Source organism: Benincasa hispida, chromosome 8, assembly GCF_027475165.1.
Source record: "Benincasa hispida cultivar pf3 chromosome 8, pf3_genome.v1.1, whole genome shotgun sequence".
In the NCBI taxonomy this organism is placed as follows: Eukaryota; Viridiplantae; Streptophyta; class Magnoliopsida; order Cucurbitales; family Cucurbitaceae; genus Benincasa; species Benincasa hispida.
In genome coordinates, this window is record NC_143485.1 from 9610920 (window position 1) to 9625090 (window position 14171).

General features: G+C 28.7%; 1 protein-coding gene and 1 long non-coding RNA gene across 3 annotated transcripts; both read left to right on the forward strand.

Annotated features, from left to right (window-relative positions):
• The first annotated feature begins 2088 nt into the window (after positions 1-2088).
• Positions 2089-4135, forward strand: LOC120082806 (heavy metal-associated isoprenylated plant protein 3-like). The gene is made up of 5 exons (XM_039038129.2): positions 2089-2274; positions 2362-2521; positions 2910-3154; positions 3245-3332; positions 3416-4135. The coding sequence occupies exons 1-5, from the start codon at positions 2266-2268 to the stop codon at positions 3877-3879; spliced, it is 966 nt and encodes a 321-aa protein (XP_038894057.1). The 5' UTR covers positions 2089-2265; the 3' UTR covers positions 3880-4135.
• Positions 4136-11895: 7760 nt separating this feature from the next.
• Positions 11896-12790, forward strand: LOC150034348 (uncharacterized). Of its 2 annotated transcripts, none has more exons than XR_016531599.1 (2): positions 11896-12086; positions 12488-12790. It is a non-coding gene; the product is annotated as an uncharacterized LOC150034348 (long non-coding RNA). The 2 variants fall into 2 exon arrangements; XR_016531598.1 differs by having other exon boundaries at positions 12506-12790.
• Positions 12791-14171: the final 1381 nt, after the last annotated feature.

The window sequence follows — 14171 nt, forward strand, 5'->3', positions numbered from 1 at the left end:
CATGTTAATTACTGTTGAACTAAGCTCACTTTAACATGATTTCACTTCTTCTTGTGATCTTTAATAATCATAACTATGTCTTCCATCTAACCCATGTACATCAATATATTTATAAGTTCAATTACATAATTGTTACCTAAAATTAATAAGTTCTTTTTTCTTTTTAAAGTTGAACAATTACGAAAATGGGATACCAAATCATTGACCTTTGAGATGATTATTGATATCTTTATCGATTATAATATATAGGTCTTATTTAGTAACCACTTGATTTTTTGTAACCACGAAGTCTATAAACATTCATCCTACCTCTAAATTTCCTTTTTATCGTTTACTTTCTATCAATGTTTTAAAAATTCAAGTCAAGTTTTGAAACATTCTTAAAAGTTTGTTTTATTTTTGGAATTGGATTAAAAATGCAACTCTTTTACTCGAGAAATATGTCAAGCATGGTAAGAAATTGAGAGAAAATAGATTTAAAATTTAAAAACCAAACGAGCCTTAGGCTTTAGCTATGCTCAGATTGATGATTTAATATAGATTCTTTGAACTTGAATCTCACCCAACTATTGTTGAAATAGATTTATGTTATTAGGCTTTCACATTGTTTTTAAAGAAAACATTCAAATTAGTGTTAAACAAGACATTTTTTTAGACACAATTTAAGGTATATCTAATATCTAGACATAACCTTTAACAAATAAGGGTATCAAATTTTATAAGTTAAATATACCAAATGATCTCTAATATTTTTCTCTCAATTTGGTTTTTGATTTTTTTGAAATTCTCAATTTTACACTCAATGTAATAAATTCCCAATTAAGTCATTTCATAAAAAAAAATGTTAATAATAAGTTGATATATCATAAAATTAGTATTTTATAATCATATTTGGATTCTACGTATATAATTTTTTTAAAAGAAAATATTATAAAAAAAAAAATAGGGGTGAAAGAGCCCACCAAAAATCAACCATAAATCACATTTTAGTGGATTAGATTTTGCTAATGAGCAAATTGGTTTCACAATTCAAATAAATAACATTTTAGTGACATGTTAGTTAAAAATTAATTAAACAATAATTTAACAAAAAATGAACTTTTTATCGACAATTTTTATAATTGAAATACTTAATTTAGATTAAGATTAAAATTGTAAAAGAATTGACAAATAAATTGAAAATCACTTAAAAAAACATTATTGGTTTTACAAATTCCTTAAATTTTAATTAAGTTTTATCCCTTGAACATTAAAATATATCAAATAGGTTCTTAAACTTTCACGATAGAGACTAAATTGTTATAAATAATTAAATAAATGTACTAAATTGTTATTTATTAGTCTAGAAGCTAAATTGTTACAAATTTGAAAGTACATAGACTAAATTGTTAACAATTAAAATTTAGGGACTAAATTATTATTTTCATGAAAGTTTATGGACCAAACCTATTTTTAATAAAATAATTTACAAAAGAAAAATAAATTTATCACGTGATAAATTATGATTTGAAATATTGGTTGGGATGTACAAAAATATATTCATCTAGATGCAAGAAGTATTTTTCTACTTTATATATAATCATAGTATTAAATTTCCATTGACATGTCGATATTTACTAGATTTCATGGGTTTGATATCGAAATGAAGGATGAATCAATATTTTCATAATATTGTAGAAAAATCACGAAACATAATAATTAAGCAACAAAATATAAATATAATATAAATAAAAGACATGTTAACTTGTTTAATAATTCTACCATGTTTGTTTACTAATTTAAATTTATTTTTTGAACTTTTCATTTTTATAATTTTTTTTTCAAAAATATCCATCGGTCGAAATTTTATCGTTATTTTCATCGAAATTTCCGTAAAATTGAGAGTTCAATATTTCCACATTTTAAAACTGGTATCTAACTCATTAACTTTTTTTTTTTTTAAGTAAATAAATCATTTGCTACATTTTTGCTTTTTTTTTTTGACAAGAAAAAAACTTTTTACAACTTTAACCAATATTGCCATTCATACATACATAACATAACATAACATCTATTCATCCATTTATATGATGACATGAGTATGCCACATGTGAAGGCAACGTCTTCATCATCATCATTCACCAAATGAAACCGCTTCCTCTGAAATTTCTCTCTCACACACACACTCGATTCTCTCGCTATAAATATTCTCCCTCTCTAAACGGTTTTCCATCTCTAATTTCTATTTTCTTTTGAAATTCATAAGAAAAAACTACCTGGGTTTCAATGGGAGAGGTTATTCTCTTCTTCCACTCGTTTCATCCTCTTAATTCTTTAGTATTTTCTTCTGTATGTGTTCATGGGTTTTCTCTCTGTTGTCAGGCTGTTCAGAAGAAGAAAAAGAACGAGAATGAGAACAATGGAGATGGAGGAGGAGGTGGGAAGAAAAAGGAAGAGATTCCATTCACTGTTGTTCTTAAGATCGACATGCATTGTGAAGGATGTGCCAACAAAATCACCAAATGTGTTAAAGGATTTGAAGGTATAATGACGATGGTCATGGCCATGGCGGATTTCTTTGTTCCTCTGTTTTTCTTCCCCTCATTCTGTTATCGCTTTGATTTTCACTTCGATTTTGATGGTTTTTTCCTTTTTTAGGTTTATGGACTTTGTCTTTTTCAATCCGTTTTAGATATAAACAAACATACATTTCATACTCTTCCGTTTTAGATTTTTCCCTTTCCGCCATTACAGAGCAGTGAATCGATAATGGCTCTGTTTTCGAACTGTGGAAAGAGAGGAAACAAAAACCCAAATCTGATTTCCATAACTAATTTTGTTTAGTCCATTTTCGTTGTGGAATTTTCCGTTATCGGCAATGCAAGAATCTGACACCATGAATATGGCTCTGTTTTTTGTTTGTTCTTCAGGTGTACAGTCTGTGAAAGCTGAGATTGATGGCAACAAATTGACAGTAACGGGGAAGAAAATAGACGCAACGAAACTCCGTGAGAAACTTTCAAATAAGACGAAGAAGAAAGTGGATTTGATTTCACCACAGCCCAAGAAGGAAAAGGACTCGAAGCCCAAAGATAAGATCGACGATGACCAGACTTCTTCCAATAACAACAAATCCGACAAGAAAACGGATGAGAATAAGAAGAAATCCAAAGAGGTAATTTGAAAAATCAACAAACCCCCAAATGAAAAATCGGTCCCCTTTGTGATTCTATTTGATTTTGTGTGTTGTTCTCTGTTTTTTCAGCCGCCGGTGACGACGGCTGTGTTGAAGGTTTCATTACACTGTCAAGGCTGTATAGAGAAGATTCAGAGAGTAACAACGAAATTCAAAGGTAAGAGATATAAATCAACAATTATTATCACTAAACAAGAACATGAATTCTGATTTAATTTGATTCGATTTGATTTCAAATAGGCGTTCAAGAGATGTCAGTGGACAGACAAAAGGATTTGGTGACAGTGAAAGGCACAATGGATGTTAAGGCCTTAAGTGGTAGCTTAACTGAGAGACTAAAACGGCCCGTTGAAATTGTCCCAATGAAGAAGGAGAAGGATAATAACAAAAACGAAGGTGGCGGCGGTGGCGGCGACAAGAAAGACCCTGCTGCCACCGGCGATGGCAATGGCAATGGCAATGGCGGAGGTAAGAAGAAAAAGAAAGGCGGTAACGGTGGTGGCGGCGGTGGCGACGGAAATGGTGGGGAAGATGGATGTGGAGGTAAAATGGAAGGGAACAAAATGGAGTATATGGGAATGGTAGGAATAGGGTATGGACACGGATACGGATACGGGTACGGGCCGGGTGGGCTTGTGGGGGAGAATTTACACGCACCACAATTGTTTAGTGATGAGAATCCAAATGCTTGTTTTATAATGTAAGAATGAATTTGGGGAAGAGAAGAAGAGAGGAGTGTAAAAAGTGAGAATAGTTTTTAGTAGTAGGAAAGAAAAAAAGAAGAAATGGGGTTTTTGTTTGGTTAGTGAGAAAGTTAAGAGAGAAAATGAAGGAAAATCCAATGGCTAATTGGTAAATTTGCTTAATTTTGTAGGGAATCAATGGAAGGGTTTGTTTGTTGTTATTTTGTTAGTTAATATTGGTGAGAGGAATTGATTCTCATTATATTCTCTTCATCTATTTCTATTTGTCTTTCACTATGCCATTTTATGTGTTTGTCAATATTTTACAAACACCATTTTTTTTTTTGCCAGTTGGTCCAGCCTGCAAAGGGAAAGAGGGAAATTTGAAATTTAACTATAAAATTACAGTTTAAAGTTCAAAAGTATAATTATGAAAAGTTGTTTGTTGTAAAAGTAGAGAATAATGAACTTAACTTTTTGAAATAAATTTAAAACATATGAAAGTCTTTCCTTTATTTTATAGTAGAAATTCATATATCATTTTGATCCTATTTTGTAATCATTTTGTTTTTTATTTTTGTTTTTGAAAATTAAGCCTATGACATTATTTATCCTTAAATTTCTTTATTTCTTATCTATTTTTTACCTATAAAAAAATTCAAACCAAATTTTAAGAACTAAAAAAAAAAAAAACAGCTTTCAAAAAGTTGTTTTTGTTTTTAGAATTTGTCTAAGAATTCAGCTATTGTACTAAGAAATTATCATAAGAAATATGAATTAAACAGACATAATTTTCAAAAGAAAAAAAAATGTACACCTTTATTTTTAAAAATTATGTCTATAGACACTATTTTCACTCCTAATTTTATTGTTTTGTTTTTTATTTTTTAGTAATGGTTTAAAAAACCAAGTCTAATTTTGAAAACAAAAAAAGTATCTTCTAAAAACTTATTTTTATTTTTGAAATTTGGTTAAGAATTCAATCGTTTTACTTAGAAACATACCACCAATCATGATAAGAAATTGAAAGGAAATAAACTTAAATTTTGGAAAAATTAAAAACAAAAAACAAAATGGTTACCAAATACCACATAAATTAAATCATGCTGACACTTGAGAATTGCTTACAGAAAGTTGTAGGGATAGAAAATTAATTTTCACCCTTTTTATTTTTTAAATGCCTATAAAAAAGGGCTTAAATTGGTAAAAAAAAGAAAAAAAAAACATATACAAATTTACTGTCCTAAACCTTATACAAATTTACTGTCCTATGTTTGTTTGATTGTATGTACCTTGTTTCACATGTCCTAATTCGTCTGCCCAATAGTAGCAAAGTAGAAAGTTGTTTGAAAATGTCATTTTAAATAAGTTTCTAATAATTATATGTACTATGTATAAAAAAAGGTATTATATGGGAGATAGTTTTCTTCCCATTTTGCCCTTTCTTTTTTTAATTATTTATTATAACTAACTAAATAGTTTCTTTTCCCTAAAAAAGAATGTTGGTTGATTGAAATAAATATACATTAAAATTAATAAAACATTAGTGTCCAAGTATATAAATTTTATGCTGTCCTTTTTTTATTTCTTATTTCGATTTCCTTAAATCATATAAGTTAAAAATAGGAGTTTTTGTTCTAAAAACCGGGGAGATTCGCCGAGTTTGTAGTAGGCAACCCAATCATATTTTTATTCTATTTGGATTTTGAATTTAAAATTTCAAAATATAGAATTATATTAAATAAAGATAAAAATATTTTAAAATACAGATTATAAAATTGGTTCTTTTTTTAAAAAAAATTAAAATATACATTATATAATGTATTATAAATTATATAATATTACAAATTAATAATGATACAAATTCTTTTAACATAAAACATATTCATAAATAAAATACTATTATTTATTGTCAAATAATATTTAGGAGCTGAGTAAAATCAGCTTTATTTAAATATTTTTTTAAATCATTGTTTAAATTAGAATCTAATTTCTGAATATATTATCAAACACCTATATAAAAAATATAAAATATAATTTTATTTTAGTTAAATTCGTTATTTTTAAATTTCTATTATTAGATTTCTCACCAAAGATTTTTTTTTTCTATTTCATTCCTTTTTTCCAGTGCTATTACCATATTGCATTTTAAAGACTAAAGGGTAAACATCTTAATATATCTAATAGCATGGTTCATCTATTCAATAATTGCATCGATAAATACTTTAATTTGCTAATATACTCATCAATAATTAAAAGATAGGACCATTAATATTATATTATATACTTTTATCAATCAACAATAAAGAATATTTTCAAATATAAGAAAAATGAGCTAACTTATTTACAAATAAAATAAATTGTCATCGTCTACATATTGATAGACATCTACCAGAATCTATCTATCTGTATCTACCATTGATAAATAGTGGTATTTTGTTATATTTGAAAATATTTTCAGTAGTTTTGCCATTTAAAGAAATTACCCTAATTTAATCGATATTTTCTTTTAAATTTATAAACTTAATTTTCATTTATATTTATTATGGATAAAGTTGGACTCGTGTAAGAATAAGAATAAACTAAGTTCATCGATAAGTGAACTCAAATGGAATAAAAACGAACTTTAGGACTAGAATACCAAACTCAAGGCCTAAACGAGCCTTGGGTTGGATGATCCACATCTAGAGTGCACGCGTGGGTTGCACCTTAGCCGCGATCAGTGATGAGGTTGAGACTAACCTTTTTAGTCCAAGGGTGTATAATTTGAATATTCATGACTCGATACTAAATTTGGAAAGAAAACGAGGACTCTACGAGCTCAAATTTAGAAAGAAAAAAGAGAAATCTAACATCATCTAATTTATATGTACGTCATTTTAACTCTAGAAGAAATTATTCAAGTCGAATTCTCTAAACTCTTGTTATCCTAAAATCTCTCACTAATTTATGAAGGAAGACACTCTAATGAATCTCGAACAAGTGTCTAAACTTTTCTTTGCATGGTCATGTCCCTAATCAATAAATTCATCCTTGAACATATATACAAATAAAAAATTATTTGGAAAAAGAAAGAAAAAAGTTGAAAAAAAAAAAATAAAAATGGGAGGGAAGAAGAAAGGGGGCAATTATGGGATGAAAAATGTCAATGTCAAAATGGTTGTGTGGCTCCCAATTGTGTTAACAAAACAACCTTCATTATTGAAACCCCCTGAAAGAAAACTGGCAACTGCAAACAAAAAGAAAAGAAAAAAAGATTCTTATTTTCAAAATTCTCTTCCTAAATTATTTTGCATAATTCCAAATTCATCCTCTCACACTCAGCTTTCCATTTGTCTCTATTCCAATTTCTTTATCTATCTATTATATTGCTTTATATTTTATTATATTATTTTTAATCTCTCTCTCTCTCTCCCTCTCTCTAGAAATAACACTGAAAAGGTTGTTGGATGAGAGAGAAACCATGATTGGCTTACTCAATAGCTGAGACTGGGCCCCACTCTTCCCTCACCATACCCAAATGCAAATGCGCTCAATTTCTTATCTCCTCATTTTTTTTTTCTTAATCCACTTTTTCTTTATGTATATATTTATTTTAAAAATAAATAAATAAAAATAAAAATATTTATTGATATAATAAAAATAAAATATTGATAGACGTATTATCAGTGATAGATTTATATCAATTTGTATACTTCAATCAATTTCCATCAACCTCTATCAAAGAAAATTATAATTTTACTATTTTGTGTAAATAATTTTCTTATTTTTCTATTTTTAAAAATTCCCTTTTATTTTCCTTTTATCATTTTTGTTTTTGCTCAAAAACCTAATTCTATTGTTAATATACTTATATTTCATTTATGATTTAAAAAAAAAAAAAAACTGGACTAATTCTTTTATATTTAGTAAATAATCTAGGGCAAAATATAAAAAAATATATATATAAATTTAAGATGGAAGTATATATGATATCTTTATTTTAAAGAGTGATTTTAAAATATAATTTACGAGAAAAAATTATGAAAATTTTGATAAGTCTATTTTAGTTGTTATCGTCAATAACAATCATTTAACACATTTACCAAATAACTTACTTTTTCCAGTTTAAAATCGAAATTTAACCAATACTAATTTATTGTTTTACCCTAATTTCTTAAAAAAAAAAAAAAACAATTATTGGTAATTATTCTAAAAGTTACACCAAATTCAATCCAAGCCCTAATTTAGTTGTTCTACCCAATAGGGTTGTCAAAAATCCCTACGGATCCCTGTCCTGATTGAGACGGAGAATTCTCGATTTGACTGGGAATGAGGTCAAACTGGGGATTATAACTTGATCCCCAGTCAGGAATGGGGAGGGTATCCTCATCTCGATTTTTTATTTTTATTATTTATATATATATATATATATTAATTTTATAAATAAGTATATATAATATATAATTATATATATGCCCTATATGTATATATGTGAATTTTGTAAATAATTATATAATTATATATATTACAAAATCAGTGGAGAATCCCCGTTTCCGTCCCCACATTCAATTGATGAGGATGGGAGTGGAGATGGAGAAAATATACCTACGGAGATGGGGATGGGGAATCTCCTCGCCCTGCCCTGATTTCATTGCCAATCCTACTACCCGGTTAACTTCTAAAATTAATTTGGAAATAAATTTCAAACCCTAAATTGTTGGCAAGTGGAGGAAAAGGGAGAGAGAGATAGAAGAGAGATATTTTTACTTTTTACTTTTTATTTTAAAAATATAAACAAGGTGAAAAAATTTCATAATAAATTTTAGTTGTATACTGAATCGAAAATATTATCTTGTCACTTAGAAATCAACCTAATCCCTGCATATTTTAAGCCAATTAAAACAAAATATCAAAATGGTTTTTCTTTTTCTTTTTTTTTTAAATCAACCATAACATAAAATATTTTTTTCAAAACTAAAATAGAAAATTTAGAGGACAATTATTTTAAACGGTAAAACTGCTAAAAATAGTTTTAAGTATAATAAAATATCACTGTCTATTAACGATAGACCGCAATATACATTTATCACTAACACCGATAGATGTTTACGTGGTCTATCGCAGTCTATCATTTATAAATAATAAAATTTTACTACATTCATAAATGAGTTTGTTCATTTTATTTTATTTAAAAATAACCTAAATTTAAAAATGAAAATAGAATAATTGAAATTGGAGATAAATATTAGAGAAAGAGTCAAACTTCAATTAAATTATTGGAAATGACACATATTATGCACAACAAACTTTTAGCACAAACAACCAACTCGTGAGTGGTTAATGGTCAATATCGTCCAAAAACGTACATCCTTTTTGTACACTCTTTTTTTGGGAAAGAAAAATAAGTACTCCTCTTAAGTAATTAAATTAAATGAAATATTTAATATCATACTTCAAATTTTATTTGTTAAATCCCTAACTTTTAAGATTGGTATCCTTTTAGTTAACTTTCAAATTATAATAATCTTTATGTATTTGAATTTTTTTTTAACAAAATTGCAAATCTATAAACACAAAATTGAAAATTTAAAAATCTTATCAAACACTTTTAAAAGTTGAGTGACAAAATAGGCACAAATATCAAAGCTCAACGTTAAACTTTTAAACAAATGTTACTTTTGTGAATGTGTAAAAGGAATGATGAGAGATGAAGAAAAATAAAAAAAAAACTTTTTTGGTCTCTATGTTTTAGATTTAGTTTCTATTTGATAATTAACTTTTAAACTATTACACTTTGACTCCAAAGTTTTGAGTTTAGTTTCCATTTTGGTTTTTAAATTTTAAAATGTTGCATTTTTATCTTTAAGATTTGAGTTTCATTTTAGGAACTACAAGGTAAGGATAAAAAGATATTAAAAAGGTTTAAATACTAATTTGGTCCCTATACTCTTAGTTTTGGTTCATTTTGGTCCATATACTCTTAAAATGTTAATTTTTGTCTTTGTACTTTTAACTTTGGTTCATTTTAGTCCTTATACTTTTAAAAGTTAACAATTTTGGTAATTTTGTTTCATTTTCATTTCATTTTTAAGAGATCAAAACGTTCAATTTTTGAAAGTTTGATGACTAAAATGAACCAAAGTTGCAAGTAGAAGAACTAAAATAAACACTTTGAAAGTTGAAAGACCAAAAAGTACCAAATTTAAAAATATATGAATCAAAATGAACATTTGAAAAGTATAAGAATTAAAATGAACATTTTAAAGTAGAATGACTAAAATGAACCAAAATAGTATTAAAACCTTTTCAAAAAAGATGTTAAAAGAGTTTAAATACTACTTTGGTCTCTTATACTCTAAACCGTGGTTAATTTTGGTTTTTATACTTTTCAAAAATGACTACTTCGATCTCTTCATTTTTATTTTCATTTCATAGATTAAAATGGTCACTTTTTAAAAGTTTGATAATTGAAATGAATCGAAGTTGAAAGTAAAAGAACCAATATAAAAAAAAAAAAAGAATAGAATATCTTAAAAATTGGAGAGGGTAAATAGTATCGAAAGCTATCTCAAAAGAAGGGAAGGGTGAAAGTGGAAAATTGAGGGTACCCTAGAAAAGAAGGGTACAAAATGGTAGGTTTGTATAGAGAGGGGCAGTGTGGTGTAAGGTAGAGGGAGGGCTTTAGTGGGAGTTTGTAAAGTGCTTCTCCTCCTTCTCTCCAATTCCAAAAGGACAATATGTCCTTTTACTTCAAAACACTCTGTCCATTCTTTTGTACCAAAAGATCCCTCCCTTTTTTTCCCTTTCCCTTTTTCTTTTCTTTCTTTCTTTCTCTTTTATTATGATTATTCTTTTTTGTGAAATCTTTTTGTTTTCCACTTCCATTTTTCACTTTCCCTCCTCATTACATTACACACCAAACCCTCGTACACTCATCACCTTGGAAAAGCACTTTTTTTTTTTTTCTTCAAATATCTATTTATACCCCTAAAATTTAAAAGTTATATCAATTTAACTTTTGTATGTGTATTAGTTTACACTCTTAGTTAGATTCTGATTCAGAAATATCATGTCAAACTTATACTCTATATTGATTAAACCACTAAGAATCCATGTAGAACCTTCATTATGATTATTTTTAATATCATCAATGAATTATCTCTCACATGTGTGTTGAATTCTTCAGTTGTCAATTTCATAAAATGGGTGATTAAAATAACTGTATGAATGATCCTGAAAGGAAATCCTAACTGAGAGTCATTGATTCACATATGAAAGTTTTTTTGTTTAATTGATATAGTTATAAATCTCATATTATGTTTTTTCGAAATGTAACCGAGTGTAAATTGATATAATTGTAAAATTCCATGATTTTAATTAATATAGTTATTATTTCCTCAACAAAAAAGAATTGATACATTATTGATTAAAAAACTTTAAGATTTTGATTAGTGTAACTCCCAAAGTTAAAAAATATAAATTGATATTTTTTTTCCTACTTCTAAAACATTCTCTCTTGTTTACCATATAACTATTTTTGTTGCAAGCTTAATTTTCAAAAATAAAGATAAAAACTAAATGGTTTCCAAAAGGTGCCTAAATTATTTGTTATCAAACGGGCACGAGCATATATTATTATTATAATTTAGTTTTCAAGATTTTGCCTATTTTTTTTTTTTTTTGAAACATCCGTAAAAAGTAAGTAAGAAAATAAAGAAATCATGGGTAGAGTTAGTGCTTATAAACTTAACGATAACACTTAGAATGTGATATCTCGCTCAATTAAACTCAGGATCACTAAGTTATTTAATGTGTTTAATTGATGATTTTGTAGGTATCAAGTATTTGAGAGGTAAAATTGAGGGTTATGGTGAAAATGAACTAAAATGGATCAATTTGGAGCTCTAACAAAACAACTGAGTCAAAGGGAAGTGAAAAAGACAAAAGGAAAAAAAAACCCTAAAAGGGCTAGTATCATGGCATTTCAAGGCAAAATGTGCATTTTAGGACAATGTTGTAGTGCTCCCCTATGAAACTATTGCGCTATAGAGACAAAGAAGCAAAGTGCACAGATGAAACAACGGGTCCTTCGTATTTTCTATAAATATATTGTCAAGTATAGGTCAAATGTAATTTTCAAGCTCCTCTAATCTTTTCCTCTGTTCTTTATCACTTTTAGTCTATATTTCATCCTTGGAGATTAACATTGTCCATGAGAAGATTGTTTAACATGATTTATGGCAATGGTAAGTTCTTTCTAGTTTCGGATTAGGTTACAAACTCATTTAAATTGGTTGAGAAAACTTGTATTTTCCGAAACTATGCGGTTTTTGAATGCATTATAACTTCAATGCTTTGAAACTATGAATGACTTCCTTCGTTTTTTCATTGTTAGGTTAGAGATTCATACGTGAGATATAACCTTACATGAATTGCCATGTAACACAAATCAAAGCATGCTTGTGTGTAGATTGATTGACTGTTTAGAATAGTCCATTTACAACATTGCATGGTTGGTTCAATTCAAGAACAAAATCGATTAGCAACTTAGGCTATCCAAGTCCAACCATCTTAGTGAAATTCCCTCGTCGTATGCGAATGTTTTATTTTTATGGATGCTATCTGTTAGACTTGACAAATCCAGAAGCTAGTTGTTGTGTTGTAGAAACCACTATCTTGAAAGCAAATTTGGCACGACTGTGGTGTGAATTGTTCTTGTCGATTGCTCCTCAAGGTTAACACAACGCCCCCTTCAGATGTGCACTCATCGGACAAAAGGTTGGAATTACAACAAGAGACATGTTTGCTCAGAGTCGGAGGAGAAGATCGGTGAAGAAGAGAACACTAAAATAAGGATGTAAAGAACCAATTTTCTAGATCTGGGAACTATGGTTTTATAAAGCAATTGTAGAAGAAGACGGAGGTCAATGATCATAAATAAATTTAGATATGGGAAATAATTGCATCATAAAAAATCCTAAATATTTTTATTCTTAAAAAAAATTAGCATTTAAGATTTTGTAAAAAGTTAAGAAAAAAAAGAAATAAAACTATTTTTATTTTTTTCGCATCATGCTCGATTATCCGAAACTAAACCTAGTTCACTCGGCCGATCAGACGTGTGGTGAAAAGAGTTATACTTCATGATCTGAATGTTTTTCTCTGCTCAAGGTCCCTTTGTTGGGATTCTTCACAATAAACTTTTACAAGTCCCTAGAAGTGGTCTTCTATATATACCATCTACTCACTCCTTAATTCTCCAATGTGGGACAAGTGAAAGGTGCTACTCCCATACGCCTTTGTAGGCCTTGGGCCTAAAGTGTATGTGAGTCATTCCCAAACAGTCCCTCATGAATGACCTACAGGCTGGAAAAATGATAGAAAGAAGATGATTATGAGCAATGGAATAATAATATACTTAAGCATCAATATCTTGTGATTTGAATTAATGCATAGTGAAGTGGGGTAGCAACTGCATTCACAAAGGTGAGTTACCTCTTGAACTTCAATTCTGGTTGTGACTCCCCACAACACGTTTCAATCCTTTAATTTCTATTTTGATTTCACAATAAAGTCATGCATACAAAGCCATTTGGGCTATTCACATAGAACCTTGGGTCATCATGAAAGCTCTAGAAAGAGACCCTCTAACTCTTTCATAGAAGGCAACTCACACCTTCACTTTCACGTTAAATGTTTCATCAAGTCTATCACAATAGATCACTCAAAATTGAGCTATAAAGACTTTAGAGATTATCCATCAAATCTATCGCAATAGACCATCCAACATAAAGGGTTGTGGATCACTCACAAATTATCCATCTAGTCTATCGCAATAGACCACCTAAAATAAAAGGCTATGGATTACACGAAGGGTTTAAGTCTCATACTAGTTGAAGACTCTAGGATTATTCTCTTTCTTAGGCCTTTGGTGAGAGGATCTGCTAAATTCTTCTCAGCCCTTATATACTCTAAAGAGATAATTCCTTCCTTCAATAGTTGTTTCACAGCTCTATGTCTCAAGCAAATATGCCTTATTTTGCCATTATACACACTATTCTTTGCAATACTTATGGCAGTATGTGAATCAAAATGCAAAGATACTAGTACAGAAGCCCCACACAGTGGCACGTCTCTTAATAGACTTCTTAGCCATTCTGCTTCTTGTCCAGCTAGCTTAAGTGCATAAGCTCTGACTCGTGGTGGATCGTCCTATACAAGTTTGTTTAGCTGATTTTCATGAAATAGCTCCTCCACCTAGTATAAATATGTATACACTAGTGGAACTTACTTTGTCGTTATCTATTACCCAATTTACATCACAATATCCT

What these genes read in the sequence shown, in the direction of transcription:
- LOC120082806 (XM_039038129.2), top strand. An exon ending in ATGTGTTAAAGGATTTGAAG is followed by an intron (nt 2,522 to 2,909) that starts GTATAATGACGA and finishes TTTGTTCTTCAG; the next exon opens with GTGTACAGTCTGTGAAAGCT. An exon ending in AGTAACAACGAAATTCAAAG is followed by an intron (nt 3,333 to 3,415) that starts GTAAGAGATATA and finishes GATTTCAAATAG; the next exon opens with GCGTTCAAGAGATGTCAGTG.